Genomic DNA, 14220 nt, shown 5'->3' on the forward strand with positions numbered 1-14220 from the left:
CCTCTTACGTTCACCTTGATGATTACATTGAGTGGAATTCACCGGGGGTGATTCCTCGGGTTTTCCCCTTGATGTTTGGACACACGGTTACTATGGTTACTATGACTTTACACTGAACCATGTTACTAAAGACGGGTCGACCCTGAGGGGTACCCGCGCGAGCATAATTGCGAGTGATGTGGAGTCGGCTTTACATGGAAGGTGCCCGTGAGATAATTACGAGGTGTGGCCGGGCATTCTTAGCCCTTGCCGCAAGTCCTCAAGACGGGGCAACGGGGTCACATCTTTCGTGAGTCTCTGCTTGTTACCGCACGTTCCTAATCCACTACGATTTGGATATTTGATCCGAGGGGCCTCTGGCCTGATAGCACTAACCATCACGTGGGCATAGTATGGGCGTTCTGCGTCGTATACATCAGCCGAAGCTTAATAGACGTCAGCGACTGAGCGGCGCGCGCCGGGTTGGACTGCGTAAGCACCTGCCTTGTTGAAGGAGGTAGCTAGGTCTGCTCACCGGCTGCGTACGCAACGTGCAGGAGTTTCCGGGGAGATGGCCCATGACCCCTGGGGGCATAGGTTTAGTCCGGCGTGCTGACCTCTCTATTAAGCCTAGGTCGGGTTGCGGCATATTGTTTGGCCGAGGCCGGGCATGACCCAGGAAAGTGTGTCCGGCCAGAGTTAAGCGAGTGTGGTGGGTAAGTTGGTGCACCCCTGCAGGGAAGAAAACATCTATCGATAGCCTGTCCTACGGTAACGGACGCTTGGAGTTGTATCCCGATCGATACAACTAGAACTGGATACTTGTGATGAGAATTGGATTGTGATGAGGTGATAACTGGATAGTATGGCTCTGGGATCGCTTTCTCGCAGGGAGTTGAGAAAGGATCTCTGGCCGAGGTTGATAACACTACTACTACTTTACTTTATGCTACTCTACTCCCTCATGTTTGCTGCAAGATGGTGGTTTCTAGAAGATGCTAGTCTTCAATAGGACTAGGCCTTCTCTCTATTCTGGCATTTCTGCAGCCCAGTCCACCTATACAGCCTTCCTTTGATAATGTTGCATATGTAGTGTAGATCCTTGCTTGCGAGTACTTTGGATGAGTACTCACGGTTGCTTTGCTCCCCCTTTCCCCCCTTTTCTTTTCTTTTCGGTTGATGCAACCAGATGCCGGAGCCCAGGAGCCAGATGCCACCGCCGGTGCCTACTACTACGTGAAGACCGTCAATGACCAGGAGTAGTTAGGAGGCTCCCAGGCAGGAGGCCTTGCCTTTTCGATCAATGTTGCTTTTGTGCTAGCCTTCTTAAGGCAAATTTGTTTAACTCATGTCTACTCAGATAATGTTGCTTCCGCTGACTCGTTTGTATTCGAGCTTATGTATTCGAGCCCTCGAGGCCCCTGGCTTGTAATATAAAGCTTGTATTATTTTAATTTGTGTCTAGAGTTGTGTTGTGATATCTTCCCGTGAGTCTTTGATCTTGATCGTACACATTTGCATGTGTGATTAGTGTACGATTGAGTCGGGGGCGTCACACTAGCTAATACCAGTGTGTCATTAGTTTCTTCCTAATATCGACGTGCATTGCACGTACACATTTACTAGTTAAAATCAAACTCATCAGTTCACGACATCAAATTATTATATACTTCATTAATCTAGAACATCAAATTCAACACAAAAGCATTCATCACACATGGCATGAAACATGAGATAAAACTAGTGGTCTTGTTGCCCATGCCATGCCCGCCACTCAATGGGATCTTTTTGAAGATCTCATGCTTATCGGAATCTCAAATGTCATGGGCACCTCAAATAACATCGGATTTGGTCTTCCCTTCTATGCGGCCGCACCAGTTGTCCCATGAGTTCATAGAAGGTATAATCCAATCCAAGTCTTTCTCATGCTCATTCACAGAGATCATGTTGTGCATGATCATGCAGGCTGTGATGATGTACCCCCTTCGTTTCTTTTTAGTTTGCATATAAGTTTTATCTAAAGTCAAAATATCTCTAATTTGACCAAACTTATAGAAAAATGTATCAACATTCACAATACCAAATCAATATCATTAGATTCATTATGGAATTTAGTTTCATATTATATAGATTTAGTATTCTAGATGATGATATTTTTAATATAAATTTGGCCAAACTTTATAAAGTTTGACCCGACATGGATTTTATACGCGGAGTAAAAAGGAACGCAGGGAGTACCCAAGGATCTTTTGATCCCAAAAGCTAGCTGATCCTCGCACAATATCAAATTAGGTTTGCAAAATCTCAAAATCTCTCTCCACGTCTTTCCTAGCAGACCCTTGAGCATTATGAAAATAGAGTTCTTTCTTACTTTGGGGGCCTGAAATTGGCTTCACAAAAGTAACCCACTTCGGATATATACCATCCGCAAGGTAGTAGCCCATGTTGTACGTGCGACCATTTGCTTGGAACTCCACCAATGGTGGTTCCCCATTGGCTAACTTTGCAAAGAGAGGTGACCGCTAAAGCACATTGATGTCATTGCAAGATCTAGGGCCCAAAGTATGCATGCAAAATTCATGTCTCCTGATTGCCCATGGCTTCATGAAGGATGGTGGCAACCTTCTTGTGTCATTTGAACTGTCCATGCCATGTTGTAGGGAAGTTATTACACTTACAACTCATGCAATCAATGGAACCAAGCATACCTGGAAACCGCAGGGTTTGTTCATCTCCAAAAGCCTCGCCATGTCTTGAGCATTGGGTGCTCTCATTGTTTGACGTAAAAGATTGAAGTGCTCTCTACCATTGCCAAGTTATCATCAATTAAATTCGTCGGAACACCATATGCGCCATCATGCACGATGCGACAGTCACCTTCTGGATAGTGTTATGTCCAAGTCCGGTGCAATTCCTCCTCTGCTCAAAGACCGATTATGTTGCTTCACACAGTTTGCAATATAAAGGAACAAATCTGGAGACATCCTAAACCGATATCGAAAGTATCGCCCTGGATACATCATATTTGGAGCAGAATAGCTGCGCATCAGTCTATCGTGAGCATCTTGCCTATCCCTTCGAATCAACTCATGGACGAAAACGGAACCATCATGCTTCGGCCTCTTATTCTTGTGCATCATCAAGATCAAAGCAATGTCCTCCTCTTTGGTCATGTCACATTCCTCTTCAGACGGGGAATCATCCCACAAAAAAGGATTCAAATGAACTCATCTACAATACAGTAGTTTTTATTACATTATACTCATTTGTCCAAAACAAAAAAGCGAGAAGCAAAATTTTGACCTTCTAGGCAATTCCTCGACCACCTTGAGGAGGAAGCCATCTGGTTGCTCGTCGGAGCCGAGGTGGTCACCGCGTCAGGTGGAAATGGCATTGAGAGGGCCTCGTAGACGCCATCCGAAGCAGCAGTGGCTCGGCTCGGTCGTGGCGTTCACGTGGTCAGCAATGGTTGTCCGGCGACGGACCAAAACCGGCGCAACGGGGGACCCCAAATAGGCGCGTTGGCGGGGCTGTCACGACTGTCCGGAGCGACGGGGCTATCGGGGCCATCCGGAGCGGCGAGCGGTGGACCAACGACAGTGCCGTTGGCGGCCGGAATCAGGTCGGCGACTGTCGGGGTGAGAGGCGGAGTGCGACGAGAGGAAGTTTCACTTGGCGGTTTGGCGTTTGCGCCACATAGCTTTGTTTTTGCGGCAAGTGCTTGCATGCTATATATTTACAGCGCAAGGGGTTGAAGTTCAGGTCTGCCTCAAATTGAGACCACAAAATATAGAGATAGGACAATGTTGGAGTATTATTTTGGATCGAAATGATCTAAGAACAGTTTTCTGGGCAGCTGCCCTGGTGGGTTAAGGATATCATTGTCCACCTAACCATCTCAATCACAGGTTGGTTCACGATTTTTGTATAATATCTAATGACTATAGCATGGACTGAGACTTTGTAGTCTACTGAGATTCAGTAATCCCGTTATATGTATCCATAGACTACGAATTCGAACCAACTGAGTTTGTTGTAGCTGAAAAGCTCTGACTAGGCACCGAGCCGATCTGAACCGTCCATCCGTGATCAGACGACGGAAGGTCACCCTGCGGCGCACGCTATTTATCCGTTCCTCGCGTGCTCGTGACTCCTGATGGCGACGGCCGCGCGGCGCCTCGTCCCCTTCCACCTCCGGCCGCCCGGCGCGCGCCCGCTCGCCGCCGTTGCGGCGGCTCCCCACAGCCGCAAGCGCGATGCCGTCTCGTGCAAATCAACCGGCAAGACCAGGGCGAAGAGCAAGGCCAAGGACAGCACCATGTGGCGGCCGCAGCGGCGGGAGCTGGAGGAGCACCTCAAGCGGCGCACCCGCTCCGCCGGCGCCTTCGACCCCGGCCTATACCGCCGCCACTCCCACTCCCACCACGTCCCCGTCTTGCTCGGGGAGGTCCTCGCCGCGTTCCGCCGCCCGCTCCCGCTCCGCTCATTCGTCGACTGCACCCTAGGTGCCGCCGGCCACTCCCTCGCCGTCCGTAATCCCTTCCCTTTCGCATTTACCTTTCCGTTGTCGCGGGAACAAGCTGTTCGTGCTTAGTAGAACTACTAGTAGAATTGAATGCCTGTACCGCTGTAGGCGCTGTGACCTCAATGTTATGGTGCTCATTTGTGCCCATAAGCTGTTTGATGTAATACGTCTTGGGATAACAGATGATGGAGGCGCACCCGGAGATGGAGCTGCACGTTGGCATGGACGTCGACCCCTCTGCGCTGGAGATTGGCCAGCGCCACATCGAGGCTTTCCTTGCTAGTAGGGCAACTGAGGAAGGAGGAGAAGATGCTCTGCAAGGGACACTGCGCGCCTATACTCACGTCAAGAATTTCAAGTACATCAAGCATGTTCTTGGTGGCGTCGACGAGAACCTGGCGGATGGCTTGTCTGGCGTTGATGGCATCCTCATCGATCTTGGCATGTCATCCATGCAGGTAAAAAATCAGTAAAATGTGATGAAACTGATGCTAAGACTGCTAAATTTCCCATTGGCTGACCCAATTTTTTTGGTCTGCTGTGCGCAGGTTAACAGGTCAGATAGGGGATTTAGTGTGCTCAATGATGGTCCACTTGACATGCGCATGGACCCTAAGGTCAGTGTTGATTTAGTCGTACTTACAGCCTTACTGGTTTTTTCTTTATTCTACTTATTATCAGAATGCACCATGTATGGATGGAATATCCTCTTTGCTACTTACTACAATCACGCAGTGTTGCAAACTTGCATGACTAAAGATTAAAACAACTTATATCCAATATTAGTTTGTCTTACTAAAAGGTCATTTTATTGGCAGATAGCATGAGCTGCAATTATTTAGATGCACACGTATTTATAATGCCAATCACACAGTCTATCTAGGAATTTGTAAAACACAGTTGCACTTAGTTCATTTCTGTTGTGTTTCATTTTGTCTGTATTTACATGCACGAGTTCCAACTATTGAACTTGCCATGTCCAAAATATCCAGGAATATTTTTTTGTGTGTTACTTCATGTTTGAGTCAAATCTTGGTGAATTAGTAATGTCCAAATGGTACAACTCCACCTTGATATATGTTCTGTGTTACAATTGTGTACTGCTTCTAACCTATAGCTGAAACTAGACAGGCAACTTTAACAGCAGAAGATATCTTGAACTCTTGGCCTGAGCTTGAAGTTGGGCGTATCCTCCGTGATTATGGGGAGGAAAACAATTGGCAATCCCTTCAGAGGCGAATTGTTAAAGAACGGAAAACAGGGGGTTTACACTCTACTAGCGAGCTTGTCAAACTTATCCAAAGAACGTGCACCATTTCAGGAGGTATGTATGAAGCTATGATTATGATAATACTTATAACACCATGCAAGTTTTTATATATTTTTTTGTTTTGCTCAATAAACTTTTGTGGAATTTACAAGAAAATAACGATTTCTTATGGACCATTTGATTTATGCAAATTTCTGCTTACTACTTTGTAAATGTCCTTTAGTTTATATATAACTTCTCTACAAGAAAAATAAGATCGCTATTTTTTCAAGCCGGAGATAATTAAATAAGAATCTCACAACAAGTTTATTAAGTACAGGACGGCAAGGCTGGATTAAAACTGCAACAAGGGTATTCCAAGCCCTTAGGATTGCAGTTAATGATGAGCTCCAAACTTTAGAAGACGCACTTCATTCGTGTTTTGACTGCCTAGCACCAGATGGCCGTCTTGCTGTAATCTCATTCCACAGCTTAGAGGACAGAATTGTGAAGCAGACATTCCTGGAGCTTATTCGTGGGGATGAAGCAGACGATGACGACGAAGACTTGGCTTGCGCTGACATTGAGGACGAAGATGAACCATGGTTCAAGCAGAGGGTGCAAGGGACTAACGGCACCGTCCTGACAAAAAGACCAATAACCCCTTCACAAGACGAAGAGAAACTAAATCAAAGGTGTAGAAGTGCAAAGCTCAGAGTTATTCAGAAGGCCTAAAAGGAATAACTCTGGATGCAAATTTGTGAAGGATTGCTGAGGAGATTATCGAGGCCGCAAAACATGCGATCGTCAGTTTCTCATCTGCTCACCAGGAAGCAAACACTTGGAAATCACCTGAAACTTAGCTCAGGGGGGTGAATAGGAGGTCTTTGCTCCCCCCCAAAGATGGGAACATGGAACATAAGAGGGTTATGTTAGTCCAGAAGTAATAATCTCACCGTGTTTGTACTTTGTACAATTTTCCAACTTCACTCATGTATATTGTACTCTGTTTGTCACCTTCTCTTGCAAGATGCAACCAATTTTTATGCCATCTGCAATTCTGCATTTGACATCTGAATTCTTCGTCATGTTCCCAGCGACCAGGGTGCAAAAACTGTTCCCAGCGACCAGGGTGCTTGTTGTGTTGCTTCGTTTCATATGATAGTTCTGTACCACTCGGGGGCTAAGGTACCCACGAGTGCCGCGGACACCGGTGGAAGTGCGTGTTTGGTGGGGCTGGAGCAGCTTGGCGAGCCCGAAGTCGGCGATTTTCGCCGTGCCGCCTCATCTACGAGGATGTTCTGCGGATTGACGTCGCAGTGGATCCCAACTCAGCCGATTACTACAACTTTTCCAGAGTGTTAGGAATTGTGAGTTTACCTCAACGAGTGGTGGAATTTGCGTATAAGCCACATGGATAAACCACACTCATGAATTTGGTGTAGCGCGTATTGCGGTCATCTAGAATGAATGGCTTGAGAAGAACCGATGCAATTTTCAGGGACAGTCCAGGGAAGGTTCAATATCTGGTGTATAAGTTTCAGAATATGGCTGCCTTTCCTTGCCTAGGGGGAATCAAATAATATTTTATCTGTAAATGTTTGTCGAGAAACCTGACTCAAACCTCTTATCCTACCACGTTTAAAATTTGTTTTGTCTATAACTGCAGTGAAAGGAAAGATACACTCTAAAAACATCATTCTCAGAACACATATCTTTATTCGTTATGGGAAGAAACACAAAAAAGCTATGGTCTAAGCATATGCAGATTAACCCGGTTAGTATATTCAAAAGAACTGTAACTGATCAGAATTGTGTTTCTTACCTAGGAGTATTTCGTACAAGGATATGATTTTACACGAACAATGCCATTATGGGGTTTCTTTTCCAAAAGGAATAAGATATACACCAGGTTATATGTGTCAATTAGTCGTTACCTTTCATGCATCTCTTAATCTGAGCACGACCACAAAATAGAATTGGCACGTGAAATCTATAAGTATATATATTCCCCTGAGTCGGGCAAGCAAAGGGTTATCTCATCTTACACTAGCGCCATGTTCGGCAGCTCTCCGCTCCGCAGCTCTGCACCGGAGCGGAGCGAGCCGCAACCTATTTTCTTGGAGTGGTGCTTCGTCGGCTCCGCAAAGCTGGATGACTGCCAAACAGGCGCTAGGTATCCCAGCCTACTACCACACCACATCCCACAACTTTGCAGCCTCTTGTTTTTGCGATGGAGAATGTCACAGTGTTTGTTTGTGCTGGGCCGGCAGGCCTCGCCACAGCAGCCAATTCTCCATTCCCTATGTCGTCTTCGAGCGAGAGAACTGCAGTGTGTCACTTGGCGGCACCGCTCTTAGGATCGCCTCAAGCTGCATCTTGCAAAGGAATCCTGTGAGTTACCAAACATGTCATACCCAGCAGATGCACCAACATACATACCAAAAAACATGTTCGTAAAGAAAAAGTACCTGGATGACTACATTGAGCATTTCAATATCCAACCAAAGTATCTCCCTGGTGTGGAGTCATGCACATACGACAATGATAAGAAGTGTTGGTCTATCAAGGCGCTGGACATGGCAATTGGCAAAGTGCACATAAGAAGTGTTGGTCTATCAAGGCGCTGAACATGGCAAAGTGCACGACAACAAATTTCACAACAAAGTTTCTTGTTATGGCTAGTGGGGAAAATAGCGCAGAAAATATTCCAATGATCCCTGGCCTGCAACCTTTTCCGGGTGAGACCATCTATTCATGAAGCCACAAGTCATGCGAGAGATTCTCTAGGGAAAATATGTTGGTCGTTGGATCCGGTAACTCTGGGATGGAAATTGCTTACGACATTGCGTCTCATGGTGCCAATTCCTCGAAGTTGTTCATGCTTCACGGGGTCTTCAATCTATTGATGCACTTGAAGAAATCTATGAAGAAGATGTTCATCCATTCTTGGGTTCACATGAGCTATGTAAATTTCTCGCCCCCATTTTCATACCAAAGTCCTCTAGTTGACATCGCTATTCTTTTATGATCACACACATTGTCACAATGCTCCATAAAAGCTTTTGATCCCGAAATCTTGCCGGGGCACGAACAATGGCAAATCAAGCCTGCAACACTCCAAATGGCCGCTCGTCATCCTTCCTACGACGGATGCTATTTCGTGCTCGCGCGTTACAACGCCCGATTTCCGATAGCAACCTAAATGAGGGCGTGAGAAAATCAAATGACGCGTCAGCCCTGATTTTTTTGGGGTGGGGGGAGGGGTATGGAAGGAGACGCCCGCACCACCCATTGAATTGAGTAGGGGAGATTTATGGAAGGACACGCTGGGCCCCACCATTAGAATTCAAGGAGAGATTTATGGATTTTGGATGGTCACGACATGGAAGGACAATAACCAACACGTGATGCTCAATCGAGCGTTCCAACGCGCGACCGTGAAGGAGCTTTCTCGCCTTCCTACATGCTTCTTGACGCTTAGCAAAGCAAATTATCTTGTTTCCTCGAGGGTTTAATATATCCGTTTTCAGATTTTTTTTTCAAAAAAATAGTATCAACGTGTTTGTGTTTTGTACCCTTTCCTTCCCAAAATACACGTTTGACTTTGCGCAGTCATTGATGCACAATTTTGATCATTACTATATATGCGCGGTTGTTGATGCATGAGTTCGTTTTGTCTTGCAAAACAATTCTGTTTCATATGTCTATATAGTAATTTTGTAGGGCTACAGTAAATGAAAATCATAGTCAAAGTTATGTCATGAAGATAAAAAAACCAATGCGCGCCTTTATATTTTGGGAAGGAGGGAGTGCCATTTTTTGGACTCCACCAATTTTAAAGGCATCTGCATTTGATAGCCGAGTTGTTCATCATGTTCCGAGCAACCTGGGTGATATGAAAGTTCAACACTAGCTAGGAAGCCGAGCGCGAAGGAAATGGTACATCTAGATGTCCTTCCAGCATTAAGATGGCGGTTTTGATGGACGGCCTAGACTCGGGCTCTCCTTTTTTTTAGAAAAGGAGGATGACCCCCGGCCTCTGCATCTGGACGATGCATGCGGCCACTTTATTAATTATTCTCACAAGACCTAACAAAGTCATACAACAGTAAGACTGAAGACACCGTCTAAGCAACAACTGTCGCTACATCTATCCAGTTGATGAAGGGGCGCTGATATTCTGGGCCTAATACCAAACAGACATCGCAGCCAAACCTAAACATCTAAGACCTGAGGTCCCAACCAGGACGCCTGCCTGGTATGGGGCACCTACCAATCCGACGCACTCCTCAACCAGGACGCCTGCCGGGTATGAGGCCGCCGCAGCCACCTACCACGAGTCCATCTTCAGAGTTGTACTGTTGCATCTACCGTGCCAGGTCTCTCAGCCATCGACGCCACCACGACGCCAAACAACGTCGTCCTCCTGCGCGAGTCCATCCTCCCACATCGAACTCCGAATCTGCACTACGCCACGCCGTCCAGATCCGTCGCCATCAATGTATGGATGAAGCACCGGTCCACCAAAGAAGCCGTCCGCTGGTCCCACGAAGCCGAGTGCACCTCCAAGAATGCCGCCCCCCAAGGGGGTTACGACACATGATTGCCACCAACATTCGATCAACTGATCTAGGGTTTCCCCCGGAGGTATTAAGTGGAGTTGGGAGCTTCACCTCGATGATGCCTTCATGAAGGAAATGATGATAAGGGCATTGTCATCACCGTCTCCGGCCATCGACCGAAGATCAGGTTTTCACCCGGATCCGTCCCAAGAAATCCACCCAACAACCTGTGCACCGTCTCGACCGCCTTCAAAGCCCCAGATCCAGCCGCCTAGATCCGGCGACCAACCGCAGCAACAGTGCCACCATGGGACCCCTGGCGCACCGGCCACTGCCTGAGTGTGCCACCACTAGAGCCTAGGAGGAGGGGTCCCACCCCGCCTCGCCAAGCCGCGAGAGCCGCCGAGAAGGATCCCGTGCGCTCGTCGCCGTATCTGATCCGAACCAATCCATAGCAGATCGCCGTCACAGATCCGCCATGGACAGGGACTGCACCACGCCATGCCGTCGCGAGAAGCCCGAGCTTCACCAGCCTCCACCCTCCAGGGCCGCCGCCCAGGGATCCAGATAGAACTTTGCCACTGCCACCAGCCAAGTTCCGCCGCCGCCGGCCGGCCAAGCCATCGGTCACTACATGACCATGCGAGCATAGCCAACCGGCCGACCAACTCCGACGAAGAAGAAGGCCACCACCACCAAGCCTAGGGCCGGCGCCCCAGACATCCTCGTGTTGCAGATCAAGTCCAGGAGCAGTGCCTCGCCGACGACAATTGAGATCGATAGCACAACGAATTAGCCCGACATGAGTCAAGGCCAGATCCGCCGTTGCTGGTGCCGTCCTCCCCCGCCGCCGCTGCACCACTTCCATGTCGCTGCCGATCTGCGCCACCGCCGCCGATCTGACCGGAGAGGAGCATTGCCTCCCAACCAGATCGAGATCCAAGGAGAAACCGCCACCGCCGCCACGCCACAAGGGCTTTGCCCTGTGATGCCCCGGGCGACAGCGGCGGTGGGGAGCGGAGGAGGGACGAGGCTGTAGGAGGAAGGCAGGGGCTCCCCGGCGCGGGGTGGCGCCGCCGCACGGGGGAGGGACGGGAGGAGGGACATGAGGGACGAGGCTTTTGACCGACTCGAGCTCTCCTTGCACGCACAAGAGCCCAACCTTCACCACCCGCTCCACGGCCGCCGTATCCACCTCCTCCTCGCTTTTCATGGCCCTCTTCACCTCACCCTTCAGTAGGCACTCATACACCAGCTCCATGAGGGTTTGTTCCTCGCGGGCCTCCTCCATTTCCATGCTCCTCCTGCATGTCACGATCTCGAGCAGCACCACGCCGTAGCTGTACACATCAACCTTCGCCGTGACAGGGCCCGTGCCCCTATACCACTCGGGGGCCAGGTACCCACATGTGCCGCGGACATCGGTGAAAGTGCGTGTCTGGTCAGGTTGGAGCAGTTTGGCGAGCCCGAAGTCGGCGATCCATGCCAGCCGCGCCTATGAGGATGTTCTGCGGCTTGATGTCGCAGTGGATCACGCGACTGCTGAGCTTGTCGTGGAGGTAGTGCAGGCCCCGGGCCACGCCGAGCGTGATGCCAAGACGGTCGGACCATGGAGGCGTCGAGGCAACACCCTTGAAGAGCAGGTCAGCCACCGAGCCGTTGCTCATGAACTCGTACACCAGGAGGCGGTTGGCGCCCTCGTGACAAAAGCCGAGGAGGAGGACCAGGTTGCGGTGGCTCGTCCGCCCGATGGCGCGCACCTCTCTCTAGAACTCCCATTCGCCGTCCTCCATGAGCTTCTCCAGCCGCTTCACGACGATAGCCTGCTCGCCGTTTCGTAGCGCACCTTTGAACACCGTGCCGAACATGCAGCGGCCCACCAGGTCACGGAAGTAGCACGTGGCACGCTCCAGCTCCTGGTAGCTGTACGACCTCAGGGGCGCCGCCTCCTCATCCTCCTCCAAGCCTTCGCCATCGTCGGCGTCCGTGTTCGTGGGTGCCACACTCCGGGGCAAGGCCCTCCATTTCACGTGGAGCAGCCACCCGGATGCAATGAAGGCCGACAACGCGACACATGCCAGGATGCCGATGCAAACCAGCACGATGATGGTGGTGCGCCCAACGGGTTTGCTGTGGGTGCTGTTGCCGCCTATCGCCTCTCCCGCGGTCTTGACGAACATCGTGTAACTGCCTCCAGCGCGGCCGTACCGCAGAGGGAGCTACTGCTTGCTGTTGTGTCCGTAAACGCCATGGACATCACACCGATCGTTCAGAGCGCTCCACACGACGGTGGTGGTATTGGATGCACCGCCAGGGCCAGACACGAAGGTATGACGATACAAACGTAGAACTCCATCAGGATCAAGCGTGAGTCGGTAGTAGGCTTGCTCTCCCGCTTTTAAGGCTCCGGGCTGTGTCACTGTCAGGTTCTTGGTAAAGCTGTCATCGTTGTTCACCTGGTATCTGTTAGACTTCGTATTGTAGCCTTATTGTGTAATCCATACCATTTTGGTATAGGACATGTATGACACAATTATATATGTATGTGATAGGCCACCCCATAGAGGGTTGAGCTAGTTCCTCCAAAACCTATGTTTTACATGGTCAGAGCCTAACCTAGGTCCTCTACTCCACCCGCCGCCACCGCACCACCAAAACCCTAAACCCTAGGGCTGCTGCCGCCGGCGCCATGACCGCTTCTGCTTCGGGCGCCGCCAGCTCCGGGTCAATCCCCGCGTCGCTTGCCGCCCTCCTCAACCTCCCACCTCGCCTTGGCTCCGTCGGTGCCTCAGTTCTTCGGCACCACCGCCATCGGCTCCATGTTTTTAGCGCCGATTCCGCCGTCACCGCCTGCGATGGCCTCAGCACCAGTCGCACCACCGCTGCCTGCGATGGCCCCCTCTGGATCCTCCTCGATACTCGCCGCCATCCTGACGACCTTGGGGGAGGTGCTGCCCGTGGAGCCACCTGCGGCCTCGCGCACGGCACCACCCACGGCCATGATCCTGATCGTTCCCGCGCCGCCACCCGCGGCATCGGTCGCGGCTGTGGTTCCTGCCGCGGCTCCGCCGCCCGCCGCCCCTGCTGCTGGCGGCATCACGCCCGCTGGGCCGTTTCACTTTGACAACTTGATCGCCATTAGACTCAGGCCGAACAACTACCTGTTTTGGCACGCCAAGGTCCTACCGCTGCTCCGCAGCCAGTCTCTCCTAGGGTTTGTGGACAGTTCGCTATCGTGTCCTCCGTAGGTCATCCCTACCGTACACGGCCCAGCCATTAACCCGAAACACCGTATGTGGGTGCAGCAGGACCAGGCGATCCTCTCTGCCATCTAGGGCTCCCTCGGCGATGGGGTCGCCGGTGTCTGTCTCTTCATCGCAACCTCCATGGATGCTTGGACGACCCTGGAGCACGCCTTTGCCCAGGTCTCTACCTCCCGCTCGATGGCCCTTCGCAGGGAGCTCGCCAACATTAAGAAGCTGGACTCCTCCGCCACGACCTACTTCAACAAGATGAAGGTGCTGGCGGGCACACTCACCTCTATCGGTCGGCCGCTCAGCGACGAGGAGTTTGCTGGCTTTGTCATCAAAGGCCTCGACGCCGACTACGACAATCTCGCCGAGGCTGTTCACAACGCCAAGCTAGCGATGCCCCCGCATGAGCTCTACTCACGACTTCTCTTCACCGAGTAGTGCGTCGAGGGTCATCGCTCCTCCGCCACCATCACCTCACAACCAGCAGCCTTCTGGGTTTCTTGCATCCAGCGTCCCCCTGCCCCATCATCTGGCAAGCCCGCCCCCTGCATCAACCCTGGGTGGGGGCCCTAACACTCGGGTGGTATGCTAGGTATGTGGTCATGAACGCCATGTCGCCTCCAAGTGTCACCGCCGCTTCCAGAGGAG

General features: G+C 50.6%; 1 protein-coding gene and 1 pseudogene across 1 annotated transcript; one reads left to right on the forward strand and one right to left on the reverse strand.

Moving 5' to 3' along the window:
• Positions 1-4074: 4074 nt before the first annotated feature.
• On the forward strand, positions 4075-6831 carry LOC123136192 (ribosomal RNA small subunit methyltransferase H). The gene is made up of 5 exons (XM_044555514.1): positions 4075-4507; positions 4687-4962; positions 5053-5121; positions 5636-5828; positions 6094-6831. Exons 1-5 carry the CDS (start codon positions 4136-4138, stop codon positions 6486-6488), a joined length of 1305 nt encoding a protein of 434 aa, XP_044411449.1. The 5' UTR covers positions 4075-4135; the 3' UTR covers positions 6489-6831.
• A 3758-nt stretch (positions 6832-10589) lies between these two features.
• Positions 10590-13009, reverse strand: LOC123138971 (G-type lectin S-receptor-like serine/threonine-protein kinase RLK1; annotated as a pseudogene).
• Positions 13010-14220: the final 1211 nt, after the last annotated feature.

Source organism: Triticum aestivum, chromosome 6B (genome assembly GCF_018294505.1).
Source record: "Triticum aestivum cultivar Chinese Spring chromosome 6B, IWGSC CS RefSeq v2.1, whole genome shotgun sequence".
NCBI classification, from domain to species: domain Eukaryota; kingdom Viridiplantae; phylum Streptophyta; class Magnoliopsida; order Poales; family Poaceae; genus Triticum; species Triticum aestivum.

Bases quoted from the DNA above. Each gene is read 5' to 3' on its own strand.
- LOC123136192 (XM_044555514.1), top strand. From the start codon at position 4,136: ATGGCGACGGCCGCGCGGCGCCTCGTCCCCTTCCACCTCCGGCCGCCC. The intron at 5,122-5,635 runs GTCAGTGTTGAT...GAAACTAGACAG, and splicing joins ACATGCGCATGGACCCTAAG to GCAACTTTAACAGCAGAAGA. The intron at 5,829-6,093 runs GTATGTATGAAG...TATTAAGTACAG, and splicing joins AACGTGCACCATTTCAGGAG to GACGGCAAGGCTGGATTAAA.